This window comes from Protopterus annectens, chromosome 15.part0 (assembly GCF_019279795.1).
Source record: "Protopterus annectens isolate FY-2018-M chromosome 15.part0, PAN1.0, whole genome shotgun sequence".
Lineage (NCBI taxonomy): Eukaryota > Metazoa > Chordata > Ceratodontiformes > Protopteridae > Protopterus > Protopterus annectens.
Genome location: NC_056749.1, coordinates 493,380,826 through 493,396,662, shown reverse-complemented (window position 1 = coordinate 493,396,662; position 15,837 = coordinate 493,380,826). Strand labels below are relative to the sequence as shown.

Here is a 15,837-nt window from a genome sequence, read left to right as displayed (position 1 = left end):
ATGTATGCAGTAGGAGTGGAAATCTTTATGAGGTATTTGTTTCCCACAAGATAAACAGTTATTCACTTTCTCTGACATCGGCTGAGGCAAGAAAGAGTCCCCAACGGGGTACTTAGCTTTTAGAAGTCTTGAAGTAGTATTCGGTAGTAGTAATCTCTGGATCTGACTGACCGGCACTTGCGAACAGCTTCTGCTTGAGCGCCACGGCAAGAAAGACTGGGGAAAATGGCGTCGGCTGATGCCTTTATACCCGAAAAACTGCAGCGATGACGTCGGGTGAAGTGCGACACCAGCCGAAGCCAGACCCAGACTTTGGAATCCGGCCGACCGAAGGGCTGCCTGACGACAGGACAACCCATTTGTAAGGACTGCAGATGCATCCTTGAAGGACATCCATTCTGGCCTGTACTTTCTTGTTGGCTAGAATGATCCTGACATGACTTTGAATGTCTGAAACTCTTTGATCTGTAAGGGTAGCTGACATCCAAACAGTGTTTAAGTTTGCGCCTATGAAAGTAATAGACTGGCAGGGCAACAAGGATGACTTTTCGAAGTTGATCGAGATGCCCAAATGAGAACAAAGATTTATTGTGTAATCCCTGGCTTGAACAAGCTGATGCCTGGTGGTGGCTGACAGGAGCCAGTCGTCGAGATACGGAAACACCTGGAATCCTTGACGTCTCAGGTGAGCCGTGACCACTGCCATGCATTTGGTGAACACTCTGGGGGCTGTAGTGAGACCAAAGGGCAGGGCTCTGAACTGGAAATGACTGGACCCCAGCCAGCGGAGAAATCTCCTGGAGCGTCTGTGAATTTTTATGTGATAGTACGCATCCTGAAGATCTATTGAGCACATCCAGTTGTCCTTCTGTAAGAAGGGCAGAATTGACTGAAGAGTGACCATTCGGAATCTTGTCTTCGTCACAGACTTGTTGAGTCTGCTGAGATCCAATATTGGTCTCCAGTCTCCCGTCTTTTTGGGGACCAAAAAGAACCTTGAGTAGATTCCGGGCTCTGAATGATCTGTTGTAACTGGCTGAATGGCTCTTTTTTGCAGTAGTTTTAAGACTTCTAACTCTGCAATTCCCCTTAGACCGGGTGGTACATCTGGAAGGGAATTTGAGGGATAGAAAGGACTTTCCTCGAAAGGAATTTTGTAACCCTCTGATATGATCGACTGTATCCATCTGTCTTGAGTGAGGGAACGCCAGGCTTCTGGGTACAGCGATAGTCTTCCCCCGACTGCCTCCAAGGCGGGACAGCCGGGCAACATCTCAGGGATGCTGAAAGGGCTTGTCAGAGAGAGACTCTGTTTCCCTGGTTTTGTGGACCCCCTCTGCCTCTAGAGTGGCGTCTGTTGTTGTCACCCCCTCTGCCTCTAGGGGTAAACTGACCACGTGAATCCGTAGGGACTCCTTGGGATTTCGGAACCACATTTTGCCACCCTTCTGTCCTTTGGGGTAAGGTCTAGAAGGGGTGGAAAACGGACTCCTGCAGAAAGAGTTTTGCCGTCCTGCTCACACCTGGTCAACGTTTCCTTCACTTGAGGGCCAAACAAAGCTGACCCATCAAAGGGAGAGTTTGTGAAGGACGCCTTAAAGGGATCTGCAAAATTACAGAGCCGCATCCAGGCTTGGCGTCTAAGAGCCACACCTGTACCTGCGGCTCTACTCGCTCCATCAGCAGCATATGATATCAGCCGCATGAAGGAGTTAGCAATGGAGTTAAGGGTTCCTAGCTGCGAAGCAATTTTTTCTTGAGCCCCTGCAGCTGTAGGATCCTGTACTACTTCACCTAGCTCCTTAAGGATATCCCTCTGGAGTCTGGTGAAGTGACATAGGTAGTTCAGCGAACGCATAGCAAAGGTTGCTGAAGAAAACATCCGCTTACCATATCTATCCATGGTCCTAGAGTCCTTATTAGGAGGATGGACAGGTACGGAAGGATCTGCAAGTTCCTTCTTAGTGGCAGCCGCCACCACCATGGCATCAGCGGGGACACCTTTTGTGAGGAATTGCTTGTCCGACGGGGCAGTAATAAATTTAGAAGGCCTCCTAGGGACTGGCTCTACAAAGTCAGGAGCAGCCCACGCCTTTCGAGCAATAACCTGCATAAGGGGGTCGAAAGGCAGAGACACCCAGGAGGTGGAGGGCCGAGATCCAAACGCCTCCAGGTATACTGACTCATCCTCAGAGGGATTATTGGTGGGCCAGTTTCCCCTCTGTCTAAGGAGTTCTAGGGTGTCTGAGAAGGAGACATCCTCAGAGGGGGATCTTGGGGATCCCTCTGACTCATCTAGGTCAGTATCCGAAGTGATAGACTCGGGGGAGTCTACGTGTTTCCTCTTACAGGTCCTCTCTCACAGAGGATCTCCCGACAAATCAGGAGAATCCTCGGAAGAGGGGGATATTCCCAGTGGGGAAACCTGAGGCGGAGGATCTCTGGGTCCAGGAGCAAGAGAAGTGGCAGAGATGTCAACAGGCACTATAGAGGGAGGAGCTAAGGGAACAGACTGCTGGCTGAGTCCAGTGGCCAGCACACTCTTCATCACCTCGAGGCTCCTCCCAGGGAGGTCAGAGAGAACCCGCTCAAGAGCTAGGAACTCCAGGACCCACCGAAAAGGAAGGCTCCGAGGCAGATGTCGGAGCCGAGCTCACCAAGGCCGAGGCTCCAAGGGGAAGAGCGGGGTTGGACAAGGGTCCGATGCCACTCACCCCTCGGAGGAGACCAGGAAGCCCGCCACGAATCCCTCTAAGGAAGGTCTCAAGAGGAGATAAGAGTAGAGGCTGAAGGAGCAGAAGGGGTATCTGTCCCTCAGCCGTAGCAGAAACTATTCGAAGACTCCAACTCCAAACTCTGGGGTAGAGTCGAAGGAGGAACTGCAATGGGGTGTGGACTAATAGTCGTCTGCTGAGACGGACTATGTAGCATTTGGGCCAGTGCCTGTGATTTTAGTAATCTACTGACCACTCTCTAAATCATGGTCAGAAAGCCTGGATGACCTTGAAGATCGGCTCCGATGGCTCGATCCGAGAGGAGAGGCGGCCGAGCCGAGTATCGGCTCCAAGGAAGGGGACCTAGACCTCTTCCTCGAAGGAACCATCGGAGCCGATGAAACCACAGAAACTGTCGGAGCCAACAACTTATCGGCACCGACAGGTAGCTTCGATGCATCGGCTCCAGCCGGAGCCGATACAGCCATAAAAGTAAGGGTGTCGGAGCCGATCGGAGCCGACACCGATGCCTGAGCCACATGGTGGTCGGAACCGATCGGAGCCGACACCGAAGTGGTCGAACCAGAATCGGCACCGATAGCCATCAGTGCCGAAGGTTTATGTAAACCAGAATAGGCTCCAGCCGGAGCCAATCTCAACTCTGAAAAAGTCGGAGCCGAGGCCACAGGCTTGGACACAGAAGCCTGGGCCTTGGAAGACTTTGAAGTCTTAGATGGAGCCGACTTGGCCGGAGAGCCCTCCGGCTTAAGAAGGCCCCTCAAAATCAATTTATTTCTTCTCTCCTGCAGGACTCTCTGGCTAAAAGAGTGACATATAGCACAGGAGTCCTGCAGGTGAAGAGGCCCCAGGCAGTAAAGGCAAGAAGTGTGACCGTCTGTCAGAGACATCTTCTGACAGCACGAGTCACACTTCTTAAAGCCTGAGACCCTTTCCTTAGACATGGTGAATCATACACACACACACACCACACCAGTCCAAGAAATTAAATTATATATCCCAAAAAACTATCAATAACACACACACACACACACACCCTAACAAGGGGGGATGGGATGGGAGAAGTCTGACAAAGTTTTAAGGAGACAGGGAAATTCTAGTCAGAAAGGGACTACAACTGTGTTAAAACTATAAATTTTAAAGTTTTAGAAGAAAAAGGGGCAAAAATAGTAATGTAAAAATCACTTACCAGGAGCTGGTAAAAGGAGGACCTCATCAGCGAAGCGGCAAACGAGATCTGGGTACTTACCGCCTTGCATCATGGGATATGGGGCTGCATCGAGCTGGTAAAAGTGACTCTCGAGCTTAGCAAGTGCCGAGTCGGAGCCGAGGATCAGCTCCGAACCCATCAAGCAAGAATGAAGGCGAGATTGACAACTTAACATTCTTGCTATAAGGAATGACAAGTAAACTGACTGCCACAGGTTTGTTTCTGATGTTACCTTGGACAGAAAAGAATTGGTTTTCAAGGCCACTCGGTCTTTATGAAAACCGAATGTGTCAGTCTGCAAGACCGTGCCTGTAATTTTGAAATTAATTTAGGAAAGATAATTGCAACAAGAAAAACAGTTTTCCATGAAAGAAGTTATGCTCAAGCTGCTGGTTTCTCCTGGAAGGCATTAGGTGAGGTGTTAGAGAGTAACTAAGTGCTTGAAACTTTGTAGTTTTATTTCATATATTCCCCATTGTTGTATACATACTACCAAAACAGGCAGCCTAATCCCAAAACAGGAAGGAGGCTACTCCACACACTGGAGAAAGTACAGTCATCAAATTTAGATTATCTTGCTTGCAGTAGCCCTCAGTCGGCCTGATTAACAAAGTCTTGGGTCCTGCGTTGGTTGCTCTCTCTTCTTCCATGACGTCAGGTAGTCAGGGGTATAAAACATGCACCGGACGCCATTACATCAGTTTTTCTTGCCCCAGATGTCAGGTGACCCCTAATGGGAAGCAATAAAATAAAAAGAATTTTATATATATGTATATATATATATATATATATATATATATATATATATATATATATATATATATATATATATATAAAGAAAACAGGGGGCTGGAGGGAGGGTAACCAGGACTGCAACAGTGAATACACTCGAACATCCACATTTATGGTAAGTGTACACAACTGTACTATGTTCTTCGTGTTTCACTGTTGCAGTCGTCACATTTGGGTAGATTCCCAAAGCGAAGGACAGGAGGAGGAATTTAGATAGCATTAGGACCAGCTATAAAGCTTGCAAGACTGCAGTGGCAAAGCCAGCTCTGGATTTAGAGAAAATTGGCAAATGGTAATGCTTGGTGAAAGTATGCACAGAACTCCAGGTAGCAGCTTCTAGGATGTCCCTGGTAGGGACACCTCTGAGAAAGTCTGTAGAGGTAGATGCAGCCCTGGTTGAATGGGGTCTGATCCCCTGTGGGATAGGTTTTCCATGGTGCTTATAGCAGAAATTAATGCAATGGCCTATCCATTTAGAAATGGTTTGCTTTGAAATAGCCTTCCCTTCTGTTCACATTTCCTTTGATGTTTGGTCCTGTCCAAGTAAAATCTAAGTTGTCTGTGCACATCTAAGGAGTGCAGTATCCGTTCCCCTTTGTTCTGTGGGTTAGGAAAAAAGGTTGGCAAATGAATGGCATCAGAGGGGGTAGGATTTTTGGCAGTAGTAGCCTTAATGCCCATGGGTCCCTGTGAAATGGTCTCAGGATCCGCAGTAGGATTTTTAAAAATGAACTTGTGAGAGTCAGGAACCCTGTAATATCTGTCAGGTTTTCTGGAAGCAAGAGGTAATGAGTCAGGGGCCAAGCTAGATTCTGAAAAGGCATCATCAACAATGCCTAGTACAGTTGGGATACCTAAAGGCTTGTGCTGGGGCAAGAGTAAGAAATCCCTAAACCTCTTTTTAGAATCAGAGAAATCCTGACTTTCCCAACGAAAATGCTCCCCAAGAGTATGCAAGGTTTCACCAAAGGAGAAATCCTCTGGGGGAGGAAGCAGAGGGAATAGAGTCCTCAGCATCAGAATCCTCATAGGTGGATAAGGGTAAATCCTGGTCATCAGAGGAAACAGAAATTTCAGAATCCTGGTCCGAAGTATCATAAGCAAAATTAGTCCTACATCTCAGAGGGGAAAGGTTGGCTTCCCCTGATTAAAGTAATGTCTTCAGCCATTATCATTTGCTTTTTAGGCATAGAGGCCTGACCATGTAGTCTGGGCATCAGTTTTCTAGGAATGGATCGAGTTTTAGGCCTTGAAGAAGATGGCATCGGTTTAATATGCAAGTCAGTAGGCCTGAATACACATTCAGAAGCCGGTGCCTGCACAGCGGCTCCAGACCCATCCAAGGTAGAGACATTCGCAGGTTCCACAGTTGAAGCATCTTGCAGCATACCAGACTCCGAATGGGTCCAGTAGAGGCCAGCGAATCTTAAGTAATGGGCATCAGGGGCGGCAAAAGCGCCTCACCGAGTACCGGCAAACTGGCGACTGGCTTAGGAGAAGCGCCGTCGGCAGCTTTGGACCTAGGCGGCCTGTCTCTGTCTTTATCTTTGCGTTTTTCGGAATGTCAGTAGTCAGATGGCTTACCAAAGACATATCTGGATAATTGAACAGAATACCAAAATATTTAGAAGCATAAATATATTTATGACAGATAGTTCGTTGTTTAAATAAAGCACAAAACCGACAGCGAGGTACGACGTGGTCAGGGCCTAGGCAAGGAATACAGTATGAATGGAAATCTTTATGAGGTATTTGCTTTCCACAAGAAATACAACTATTTACTTTTACTGACATCGGTTTAGAGCAAGAAAAAGTTTCCCCAACAGGGTACTTGGCTTTAGTTGAAGACTTCGGTTCTGAAACTCGAAAACGAAAATTTCAGGAGTCGGCCAACCGGCACTTGTGAACTGCTTCTGCTTCGTCCACTGCATGGCAAGAAAAGACTGATGCAATGGCGTCTGCTGCATGTTTTATACCCCTGACTACCTGACGTCACAGAAGAGGAGACAGCAACTGACGCAGGACCCAAGACTTTGTTAATCAGGCTGACTGAGGACTACTGCAAGCAGATAACCCAAATGTGATGACTGCAACAGTGAAACATGAATAACATCTGCAGTGGCAAAACATATGCTGCCTTTCAGCTGTAGTTTTACCCTGCAGTGGAGAAGGTATGAATGGTAGTTCAATTAAGTACCTCAGAGATGCTACTCAGAGATGACATACTTCTAAAGAAAACAGCTGCAGTTACAGCTAACCTTGTGGTCTGTGCCATCAGTTGGTGACCTTCTACTGCTTTACCACGATGGTCACAACTTATTAGCCAGCTATTTTGATAAGGCTGATTTGGGTTGGCACAGATCTACTTTACCTTTACAGTACACAACAAGCCAGTCAGCCCACCTAAGTAGATTTGGTCGTCCTGTTAGTGTAGTACCTCAAATACCTGTGGAAGTCCACTATGTGCAAAATTTGTTACCCTTGTTTTGGGGGAAGACAGTTATCTGGGCAAATATGACTCAAAACCAACTCTAAGACCACTCTGGTCACAAAGGACTGGTTGCCTCAGAGAGCCACAATGTCAAGGCATTTCAAGTGAGTCAGCAGTTTCACTCATATTAACCTCTTACATGGTCTGCCCATCACATCCACTGCAAAATGTGCCAGACTACGTACGGATAGGTACGACTTCTGTTACGTCTAATCTGAAGAGATAGTGGGGAAAAAAATACATAAAAGGAAATTGGAATATTTTTTATTCTGTGATATCAGTGTTTGATAAGCCATCCTTAAGAAAGCTAGTAAAAATTCAAAGAAAAGCCAACTAAAGATAGGAAACTAAAACAAACCAGCTTCTGAAAAAGACTGCTTTGAGAAAAATGACCATTAAATTTACTTCTGTTATAAAACAATGCTACATTAGAACATTTTTAAAGTACTAAATACTTTGCGACTTTAGTTTAATAAATTGTGCCAGACTTGCTACACAACCACTTGTATAAGATTGCTTAACAGTAACTATTTAAATTACTGTACAAAGTTGACAACTACCTTGCTCCAATAAGTTTTGACCTGGAGAAACTATAATGAAAAATGGAAATGAGGCATTAAAACTCATACAAAACCTTACATGACAAGCAAGCACAGATGTTCCACAAACATACACTGTGACAGCTTCTCTCTCTGGAAAACAGACCAAAGTTTTATGCCAAATAATTTGAAATATGAAATTTACCCTCATGTATTGTTTGAAAATATCTGCAGCCGCATTCATTTCTACCACGCTGTACACTATGAGTTTACAAAATGCGGCAAGGAGGTTTCTTCTCTTATGTAAAGCTTCTATCTTGCTGGCTTCATCATCCTGCTGCCCATCTGAAATATATTCAAAATAGGAGAATTAGATGAATATAGCTACTAATTACTAAATCTGTTTTCTTTCTAGCTAACTAGAGTCTAGAGTACATTTCTGAAGGCAAAGTTTTACAAAATGCAAACATTCAAAGCTTGTACGAAGCCAAAAGACCATGGTGTTTGCCAGTGCTCAAGATTAAAGTTCCTACCTACCATAACCCCAGTCCTTCCAAAGAATTTCCGTCAAAATTCCACAAATTTAAGCATTCCTACAAGCAAGAGGGTATCAATGACAAAAGTCTTCAAAGAGACTGTTTAAGGCCAGCCTCAGTGAAATCTTTCCACTGATTTAGTCAGGGAATGCATTAAAGCAGTGTTTCTCACGGGGTGACACTCAAGCCTATTTCAGAAGAGGCTTAAAAATGTCCAAAAATGTTGTGCTCTTACACTATCTATTCATTATTATTTTTATGCGAGACAAATGAAGATATTAATAACAAGGTACTTCTAACCGCAATAAACAGTAATAAAATGCACTGTGCTAAACCTTGTTTCAACCCCCATCCCGCTACCTGTGGATAATAAGCCACCTCCTTGTCAACTGGCTCATTCATTACTAACCCATCAGGTCGAGAGTCAATCAGGAGGGGCCATCATCCAGACAGCTTATCAGAGGTGACTTGAATTTTTTTTTTTTTTTTTTTTTTTAATGCAGCCCTATCCTTGCATGGGCACAACAAAGCACTGAAGACAGGACACGAAATAGGCCAACTACAAAAGATGTTCCCAGACTTCTGCAAGGGGTATTTATTCCCTTTAACCAGCCCTATCCACCCAAAGCACAGGAGGTTATTTCCACACTATCCACGTGAAACTGCATGTACCCAGTGTGCCTTTGAGTGCTAGCAACCCTCCCCTCAGATGAGCCAAGAAGCCATGCCCCTTTACTCCTCTCCCTCCTTGCCTGGCTCACGTTTCAAGTGCCACAGCTGCTAAATGAACCACAGTCACCTGGACTACAGCCAGGGCTCGATCCCTCTGCACCCTTGAACCTGGAAAAACCTTTGCTCATTTAAGTGTGTGCAAGCTTGCAAAAGTGCTGGTCTGTTTTGTATACTACAGACACTGCAGTGCTTGCTCCAGTTCCAGTTTCCTGCTGTGGGAAGGCCAAAATACTTTTCTGATACATGTAGGAAATAATTAATGAATTTTCTGTACATCAAGGGAAGTATTCAATGACAGAATCTAACCAACCCTGTCCAAAAGTAATTCCATGCAACCTTTCCTTAGTTATATACCAGCAAAAACAAATAAAACAAAATAAAATGCTCCTCCTTTAGTAAAGGGGTGGCCTTGCTGTCTAAGGCACTCAAAGACATGAAACTACACCAGATGCATAAAGATTAATGTAAAGAAACTGACCATCAGTAACAGCTAAGCACTAACCTTAACAGCTCATCAAAAGGAGTCTTTTTGTAATATGTAAGGTGGAATTTCTCTCTCTTACATCCCAAACTCAACATAATTCAGAGCACATACACATCTGACAATGTCAGACTCAAAATCGGTAGGGGACGCTCAGCTCCTGCACTGCCAATTCAGCCCAAAGGTACAAAGTAAGCCAAACCTGAAAGATACGGTGACTGAGTGATAACTGCACAATATCGCACAAATTCAGTGCGTTAGGAAATTTGCCCTTACCCTGTGTTTGTGCTCACAGTTAATATACATAATTAGTAAGGGGTGTAGAGGGCATGGGGGGCTTGCCCCCCACAAAAAACATTGTTTATTGTATTCTTTTATAAGAAAATATTGACTGCTCCAAGGCTGTTTCTAGGTACATACATAACTGTCTTGCTGCCATCTGCATTCTCAAAGATGACAATGTGCAGCCAACAATGGGCGTTTTCATTCATTAGTACTACCCTCTGGAGACATCTAATCACTGGTGTGGGGAAAAACACAGGAAAATATGCAGCACTCAATGTACAAGGCATTCTCCTCAATGATCAATGTAAGTAGCAAGTACAAATCCTTTATATAGGACTTGGAAGGCTTTCTGCAGTTAAATTATCAAAAGAATCCCAACCAACAAAACAAAACTTTAAGAAGTTGAAGAAATGCAAACAATAACTGTCATCAGCAGAGACACAAAGCACTGAGAAGCCAGATGATGAGAGTCAACTCCAAGAGTTATAGCCCATGCAGTAATGCTTGATGAGGAAGGTGTAAACCCATTACTAAAAAGCATACAATGACCGTAACAGAGGCCAGGGCCAGCCTTAGGCATAGGCGAGCTAGGCAACCGCCTAGGGCGCCGTACAGGCCAGCCTCATCAAGGTTGCAAATTAATTGAGTTAAAAAGTTAAACTTTACTTCTTCACTTTTCAGCATGTAAGCAGCATTGCGCCCATTTGTACTGTAGCATTGCAACCTCCCCCACTTCCATAATTAAAATCACGACGATTCATCCACCACAGCACATAGAACGCCCCCCCGTACGTTGTTCTTCCATTCCCTCCCCCTGCATCTGTGTGATAAGTCTCTCAGTGGCTGCTGTTGTTGAGCTCTGCTTAAAGCATCCAATTATAGGGACACTGATGTCCCTGGTTACTGCTCCAATCGACAGTATAGAACGCAGCTCATGCCCACCTCTCATTCCTTTCTTCATTGATGAAATAGATGAGGGCACTGTTATTTACTTCCTGATCTGATCTCTGGACTGGATGACGTAGATCATCTGCAGCCTGGTTCCCTTCACCACACAGGTTACAAACTGTGATTTTCGCATTTTTTTGTGCAGTCGTGCCCTTGTTTGCTTTGCATGCTGGTTCATTTCTTTTGCTTGAAAGTAAGTTGATTCAAGTAGGCAGCTCTCACGCTTATGCGGTTATGCCACGCAAGAACTAATTAATATGCTGAAATTGCCTTGTTTTCCTGCTCTGGGTTACAGGTTAACGTTTAGTTCTGGTGGTCAGCAAGTGCATTTTATGATCACGTCTTGTGTGCCTGCCAATTGCTAAAGCTTTGCCTTGTGGTGCTGACGGTGCGTTAATGATAATCCTGCACATCGTAAATAAACATGGCATGGTTTCCCTTACTTTGGGGTTGAAGTTAACCCGAAATAGTATTACTGTCTGAAGTCAGTGGAAAAGAATCTCATTACCGGGTGGGTCTGCAGGTAAAATATAGTTTGCAAAATGAGTCAGAATTGCTTGTATTAACACACTGGCTTTTGCCTAGCTAGAATATGTTGCACTGGGATTTGGGCAAGATCTTATAACCTGCTAGCATCATTCTTTTGTCTTCATTTGCATCCAGTAGATTTTTCTATGAAAAGGCCATCTTATCCCAAAACTACAGTTGTGTACACTTACCATAAATGCAGATGTTAGAGTGTATTCACTGTTGCAGTCATCACACTTGGGTTATCTGCTTGCAGGTAGCCCTCAGCCGACCTGATTAACAAAGTCTTGGGTCCTGTGTCAGTTGCTGTCCCTTCTTCCATGACGTCAGGTTGTTAGGGGTATAAAACATGCAGCCGACGCCATTACATCAGTTTTTCTTGGCCCAGATGTCAGGTGGACCCTAATGGGAAGCAATTAAATATAAAAGTACAAAGATATACCTCCAAAAAAAAAAAAGCAAATACACCAAAAAGGCTTTTAAGCATAGTAAAGGAAAGTAGAGGTACAGCCAAAAGAAGTTAGGGGGCTGGAGGAAGGGTAACCAGGACTGCAACAGTGAATACACTCGAACATCTACATTTATGGTAAGTGTACACAACTGTACTATATTCTTCGTGTTTCACTGTTGCAGTCATTACATTTAGGTAGATTCCCAAAGCTATGGTTGGGAGGAGGAATATAGATAGCATTAGGGCCAGCTATAAGGCTCTGCAAGACTGCAGTGGCAAAGCCAGCTCTGGATTTAGAGAAAATTGGCAAATGATAATGCTTGGTGAAAGTATGTACAGAACTTTAGGTAGCAGCTTCTAGGATGTCCCTGGTAGGGATGCCTGTGAGAAAGGCTGTAGAGGTAGATGCAGCCCTGGTGGAGTGAGGTCTGATCCCTGGGGGATAGGTTTTCCATTGTGCTTATAGAAGAAATGAATGCAATGGCTTATCCATTTAGAAACGGCTTGTTTTGAAATAGCCTTCCCCTCTGCCCCTGCAGCAAATGCCACCAGCAGTTCAGATTTCCTTTGAGGTTTAGTCCTGTCCAAGTACAATCTAAGTTGTCTGTGCACATCTAAGGAATGCAGTATCCGTTTCCCGTTATTCTGTGGATTGGGAAAGAAGGTCGGCAAATGAATGGACTGATTAAGAGTTACACTGGGTACCACCTTGGGCATGAAAGACGGATTTGTTCGGAGGGACACCCTGTCCGCATGAAAGATGATGAAAGGCTCCACTGTCATAAGGGCCTGTAATTCAGATACCCTTCTAGCTCAAGTGATTGCTAAAAGGAAAGCTGTTTTCCAAGAAAGAAATGTTTAAGTCTGCAGTAGCAGCTGGCTCGAAAGGAGGGAGAGTGAGTTTCTCCAAGACAAAGTTAAGGTTCCAGGCTGGAGTTGGAGCTCTCCTGGGTGGTCTCACATTGTTGGCCCCTCTGAGGAACTGCTTGAGCAGTGGATGAGAGAAGAGGGAGGTTCTGTGTTATAATGAGCTGAAATGGCTGAGGCGTGGATTTTAATGGAGGAAAAAGACAGGCCCTTGTGAAGCATCTCAGTTAAGTATTGTAAAATCTGAGGTAAACTGGGCGCTGCTGTGCTCATCCCTTGAGATTGGTTCCAGGTACAGAATCTTTTCCATTTTTCAGCATAAGATTTTCTAGTACTAGGCCCCTGTGCCTCTAAAATGATATCCATCACAGGTCTGCTGAGGGATGGTAAAGGAGAGATTAAGTAATTAGCCAGGCTGCAAGGTTCAGTGTTAGAAGCTGAGGGTGCAGAATCTGGTTCTGCTGAGACAGCAGGGAAGGAGTCTGAGGCAGGTGCCATGGAGATAACAGTGACACACTGCGCAGGAGGGGGTTGCCAATGTTGGCGCGGCCAGTCTGGAGAAATCAAAATTATCCTTGGTTTGTCCCGTTTCATTTTTAGTAGTACTTTGGAGAGCACAGGCAGAGGGGGGAAGGCATAGACTGATAGGTTTTTCCAGCTGAAGGACAGAGCATCCACTTTCCAGGCTTGTTTGTGGGGAGTCCTTGTACAAAAGTTGTCCAATTGGTAGTTCTGGGGAGAGGCAAACAGGTTTATATCTGGGCTCCCCCATTTGCTTGTCAACATGTTGAAAATCTTTGGTTCCAGTTTCCACTCGTGTGGGGTCCATGAGGTTTCTGCTTAGTCCGTTTGCCAGTGTATTTAATTTTCCTGGCAGGAACTGAGCTTGTAGGTGCACTAGCTCAAGGCTGTGTTCCACAATGCCATGGCTAGTCTGCAGAGGGGGTAAGAATGTATATACCCCCCCCTGCTTGTTTATGTACCACATAACAGTGGTGCTGTGCATCTTTACCATTAGTTGTCTTGGAAGAATGTGGTCCTTGAAGGCTGTCAGAGCATTCTGTGCAGCTAACATTTCTTTTTGATTGATATGCAGGTGCATTTGACTTTGGTTCCATTTGCCCTGAATGCACTTCTCTGCCAGGTGAACTCCCCATGCATAGTCTGATGCGTCTGTTAGGGTTTGGGCGGCAGAGGGTGGTGTGAAAGGTATTCCCTTGTTTTGATGGCAGGCCTCTGCCCACCAAAGGAACTCTAGGTGCAGGCAAGGTATGATAGGAATCATTGTTTCTAGGTCTTGAGAATGTTGACACCAAAGGCTTTTTAGATACCACTGTTGTTTCCTCATATGCAGTCTTGCATATGAAATTAGAAGAATGCAGGAGGCCATGAACCCCAAGGCTTGCAGTATTTGTCTTGTAGATAGCAGGGTTTTTGTGGCCACTTGTTTGAAGTAGGTTGTCAAATGAATTTGTTTCTCTGGCGTGAGGTAAGCCATCTGGGAAGTTGTATTCAAGCTTGCTCCCAGGAATATAATTTGTTGACAGGGTACCGGGTGTGATTTCTTTTTGTTTATGGTGCACCCCAGACAAGTTAGAAACCTTTGTACAAAGGCCAGAGGATTCAAAAGTATGTCCTGGCTTTCTGCCTGAATTAGACAATCATCCAGGTATGGGTATATTTGAATATTTCTTTGCCTGCAAAATGCAATAACTGGAGCTAGGCACTTTATGAATACCCTGGGCGCAGTAGATAAGCCAAAGGGCAGTGCAGAGAATTGACAGTGCATGTAGCCTGCTTTGAAGCGTAGGTATCTTCTGCAAGATTCCCTGATTGGGATGTGTAGGTATGCTTCTTTTAAATCTAGTGTTGCCAACCAGGCATCTTTGCCTAGCATAGGAAGTAATTGGTGAAGAGTCAGCATCTTTAATTTTGGAATCTCCAAAAAGGTGTTTTGAGTAGACACGTCCAGGATAGGACGCCACAAATTGCCTTTTCTGGGTACAAGGAGATGTCTCGAGTAGAAACCTTGTCCCTTTTCCTCTTCTGGTACCAGTTGAATAGCCCCCATGCTTAAGAGAGAAAGTACTTGTTTTTGGGCCTCTGTCCACTGATTTGGGGGGTAGGTCAGGCCACCCACTTGGTGTTGGCAACGTGTGGAAGTGAAATCTGTATCCTTGGACACTATATATAAAACCCATTTGTCCTGGGTAATGAGTTCCCAATTCTTTGCATGAAGAGCAATCTTTCCCCCCAAAGGGGCAGTCAGTTGATAAGTGCTTGGAAATTTTAAAAGGAATTCACTGAGACAGTTTACCATAGGGGGGAGTCTTATTATTCCCAGATTTGGAAGTGGAGGCCCCCCACTGCTTAGTTCTGCGTGTCCCCTGGGACTGAAACCTGGGGTTTTTGCTGTGTCTGGGTTTGGCTTGAGAAGACCTGGAAGGGGCTGGAAAGGACCAATTCTTAGAGGGCCAGTGCCTACTAAATCTAGGAGACTGAACTTGTAAAAAAATCTTTAACAGTTTGCACAGATTTAGCTTTATCTTACATCTTTTTAAGAGCTTCCTCAACCTTGTTGCCAAACAGGCGGTCCTGATTTAAAGGACCATCCAACAATTTAGCTTTAAAATGATCAGAAAAGACTGCTCCTTAAGCCAAGCATGCCTTCTGAGCACAGACCCAGTAACAGCAGCCCTGCAAGAGGCCTCTAATGAATCAAAACCACATTGCAAAGTATGTTTTCCAACTTGTTCAGCAGAATGCATTAAATCCTGTAATTCTTTATTTTCCACACAGTCAGGAATCAACATAATTTTCTGTTTACGCAGTCCAATAACATGTTGCTGATACTTTAACATATGAAACTGGCAGTTTAAAGCCCTAATGGCCAAGGCTGCAGAAGTGTAAACCTTCTTACCTCATCTATCCAGCGCCCTGTAGTCTCCCCATCAGAAGGGGTAGGATTTTTAGCAGTAGAAGCCTTAATGCCCTTGGGCCCCTGTGAAATAGCCTCTGGCTCTGCAATAGGATTTTTAAAAAGGAACTTGTGGGACTCAGGGACCCTGTAGTATCTGTCAGGTTTTCTGGGAGCAGGAGGCAGAGAATCAGGGGCCAAACTAGATTCCGAAAAAGCATCATCAACAATGTCTAGTACAGGAGGAATTGCTAAAGGCCTATGCTGAGGTAGAAGGAGGAAATCCCTAAGCCTATTTTTTGAATCAGTAAAATCCTGGCTTTCCCAG

General features: G+C 44.9%; 1 protein-coding gene across 2 annotated transcripts in view; it reads right to left on the bottom strand.

Annotated features, from left to right (window-relative positions):
* Positions 1-15,837, bottom strand: part of STAG2 (stromal antigen 2) — a 3,222,550-nt gene that overhangs the window by 654,923 nt on the left and 2,551,790 nt on the right. For both annotated transcript variants that reach the window (XM_044057319.1, XM_044057321.1), the window contains exon 24: positions 7,970-8,109. In XM_044057319.1, the coding sequence (XP_043913254.1) occupies positions 7,970-8,109 (140 nt within the window). The remainder of the gene's footprint in view (positions 1-7,969; positions 8,110-15,837) is intronic.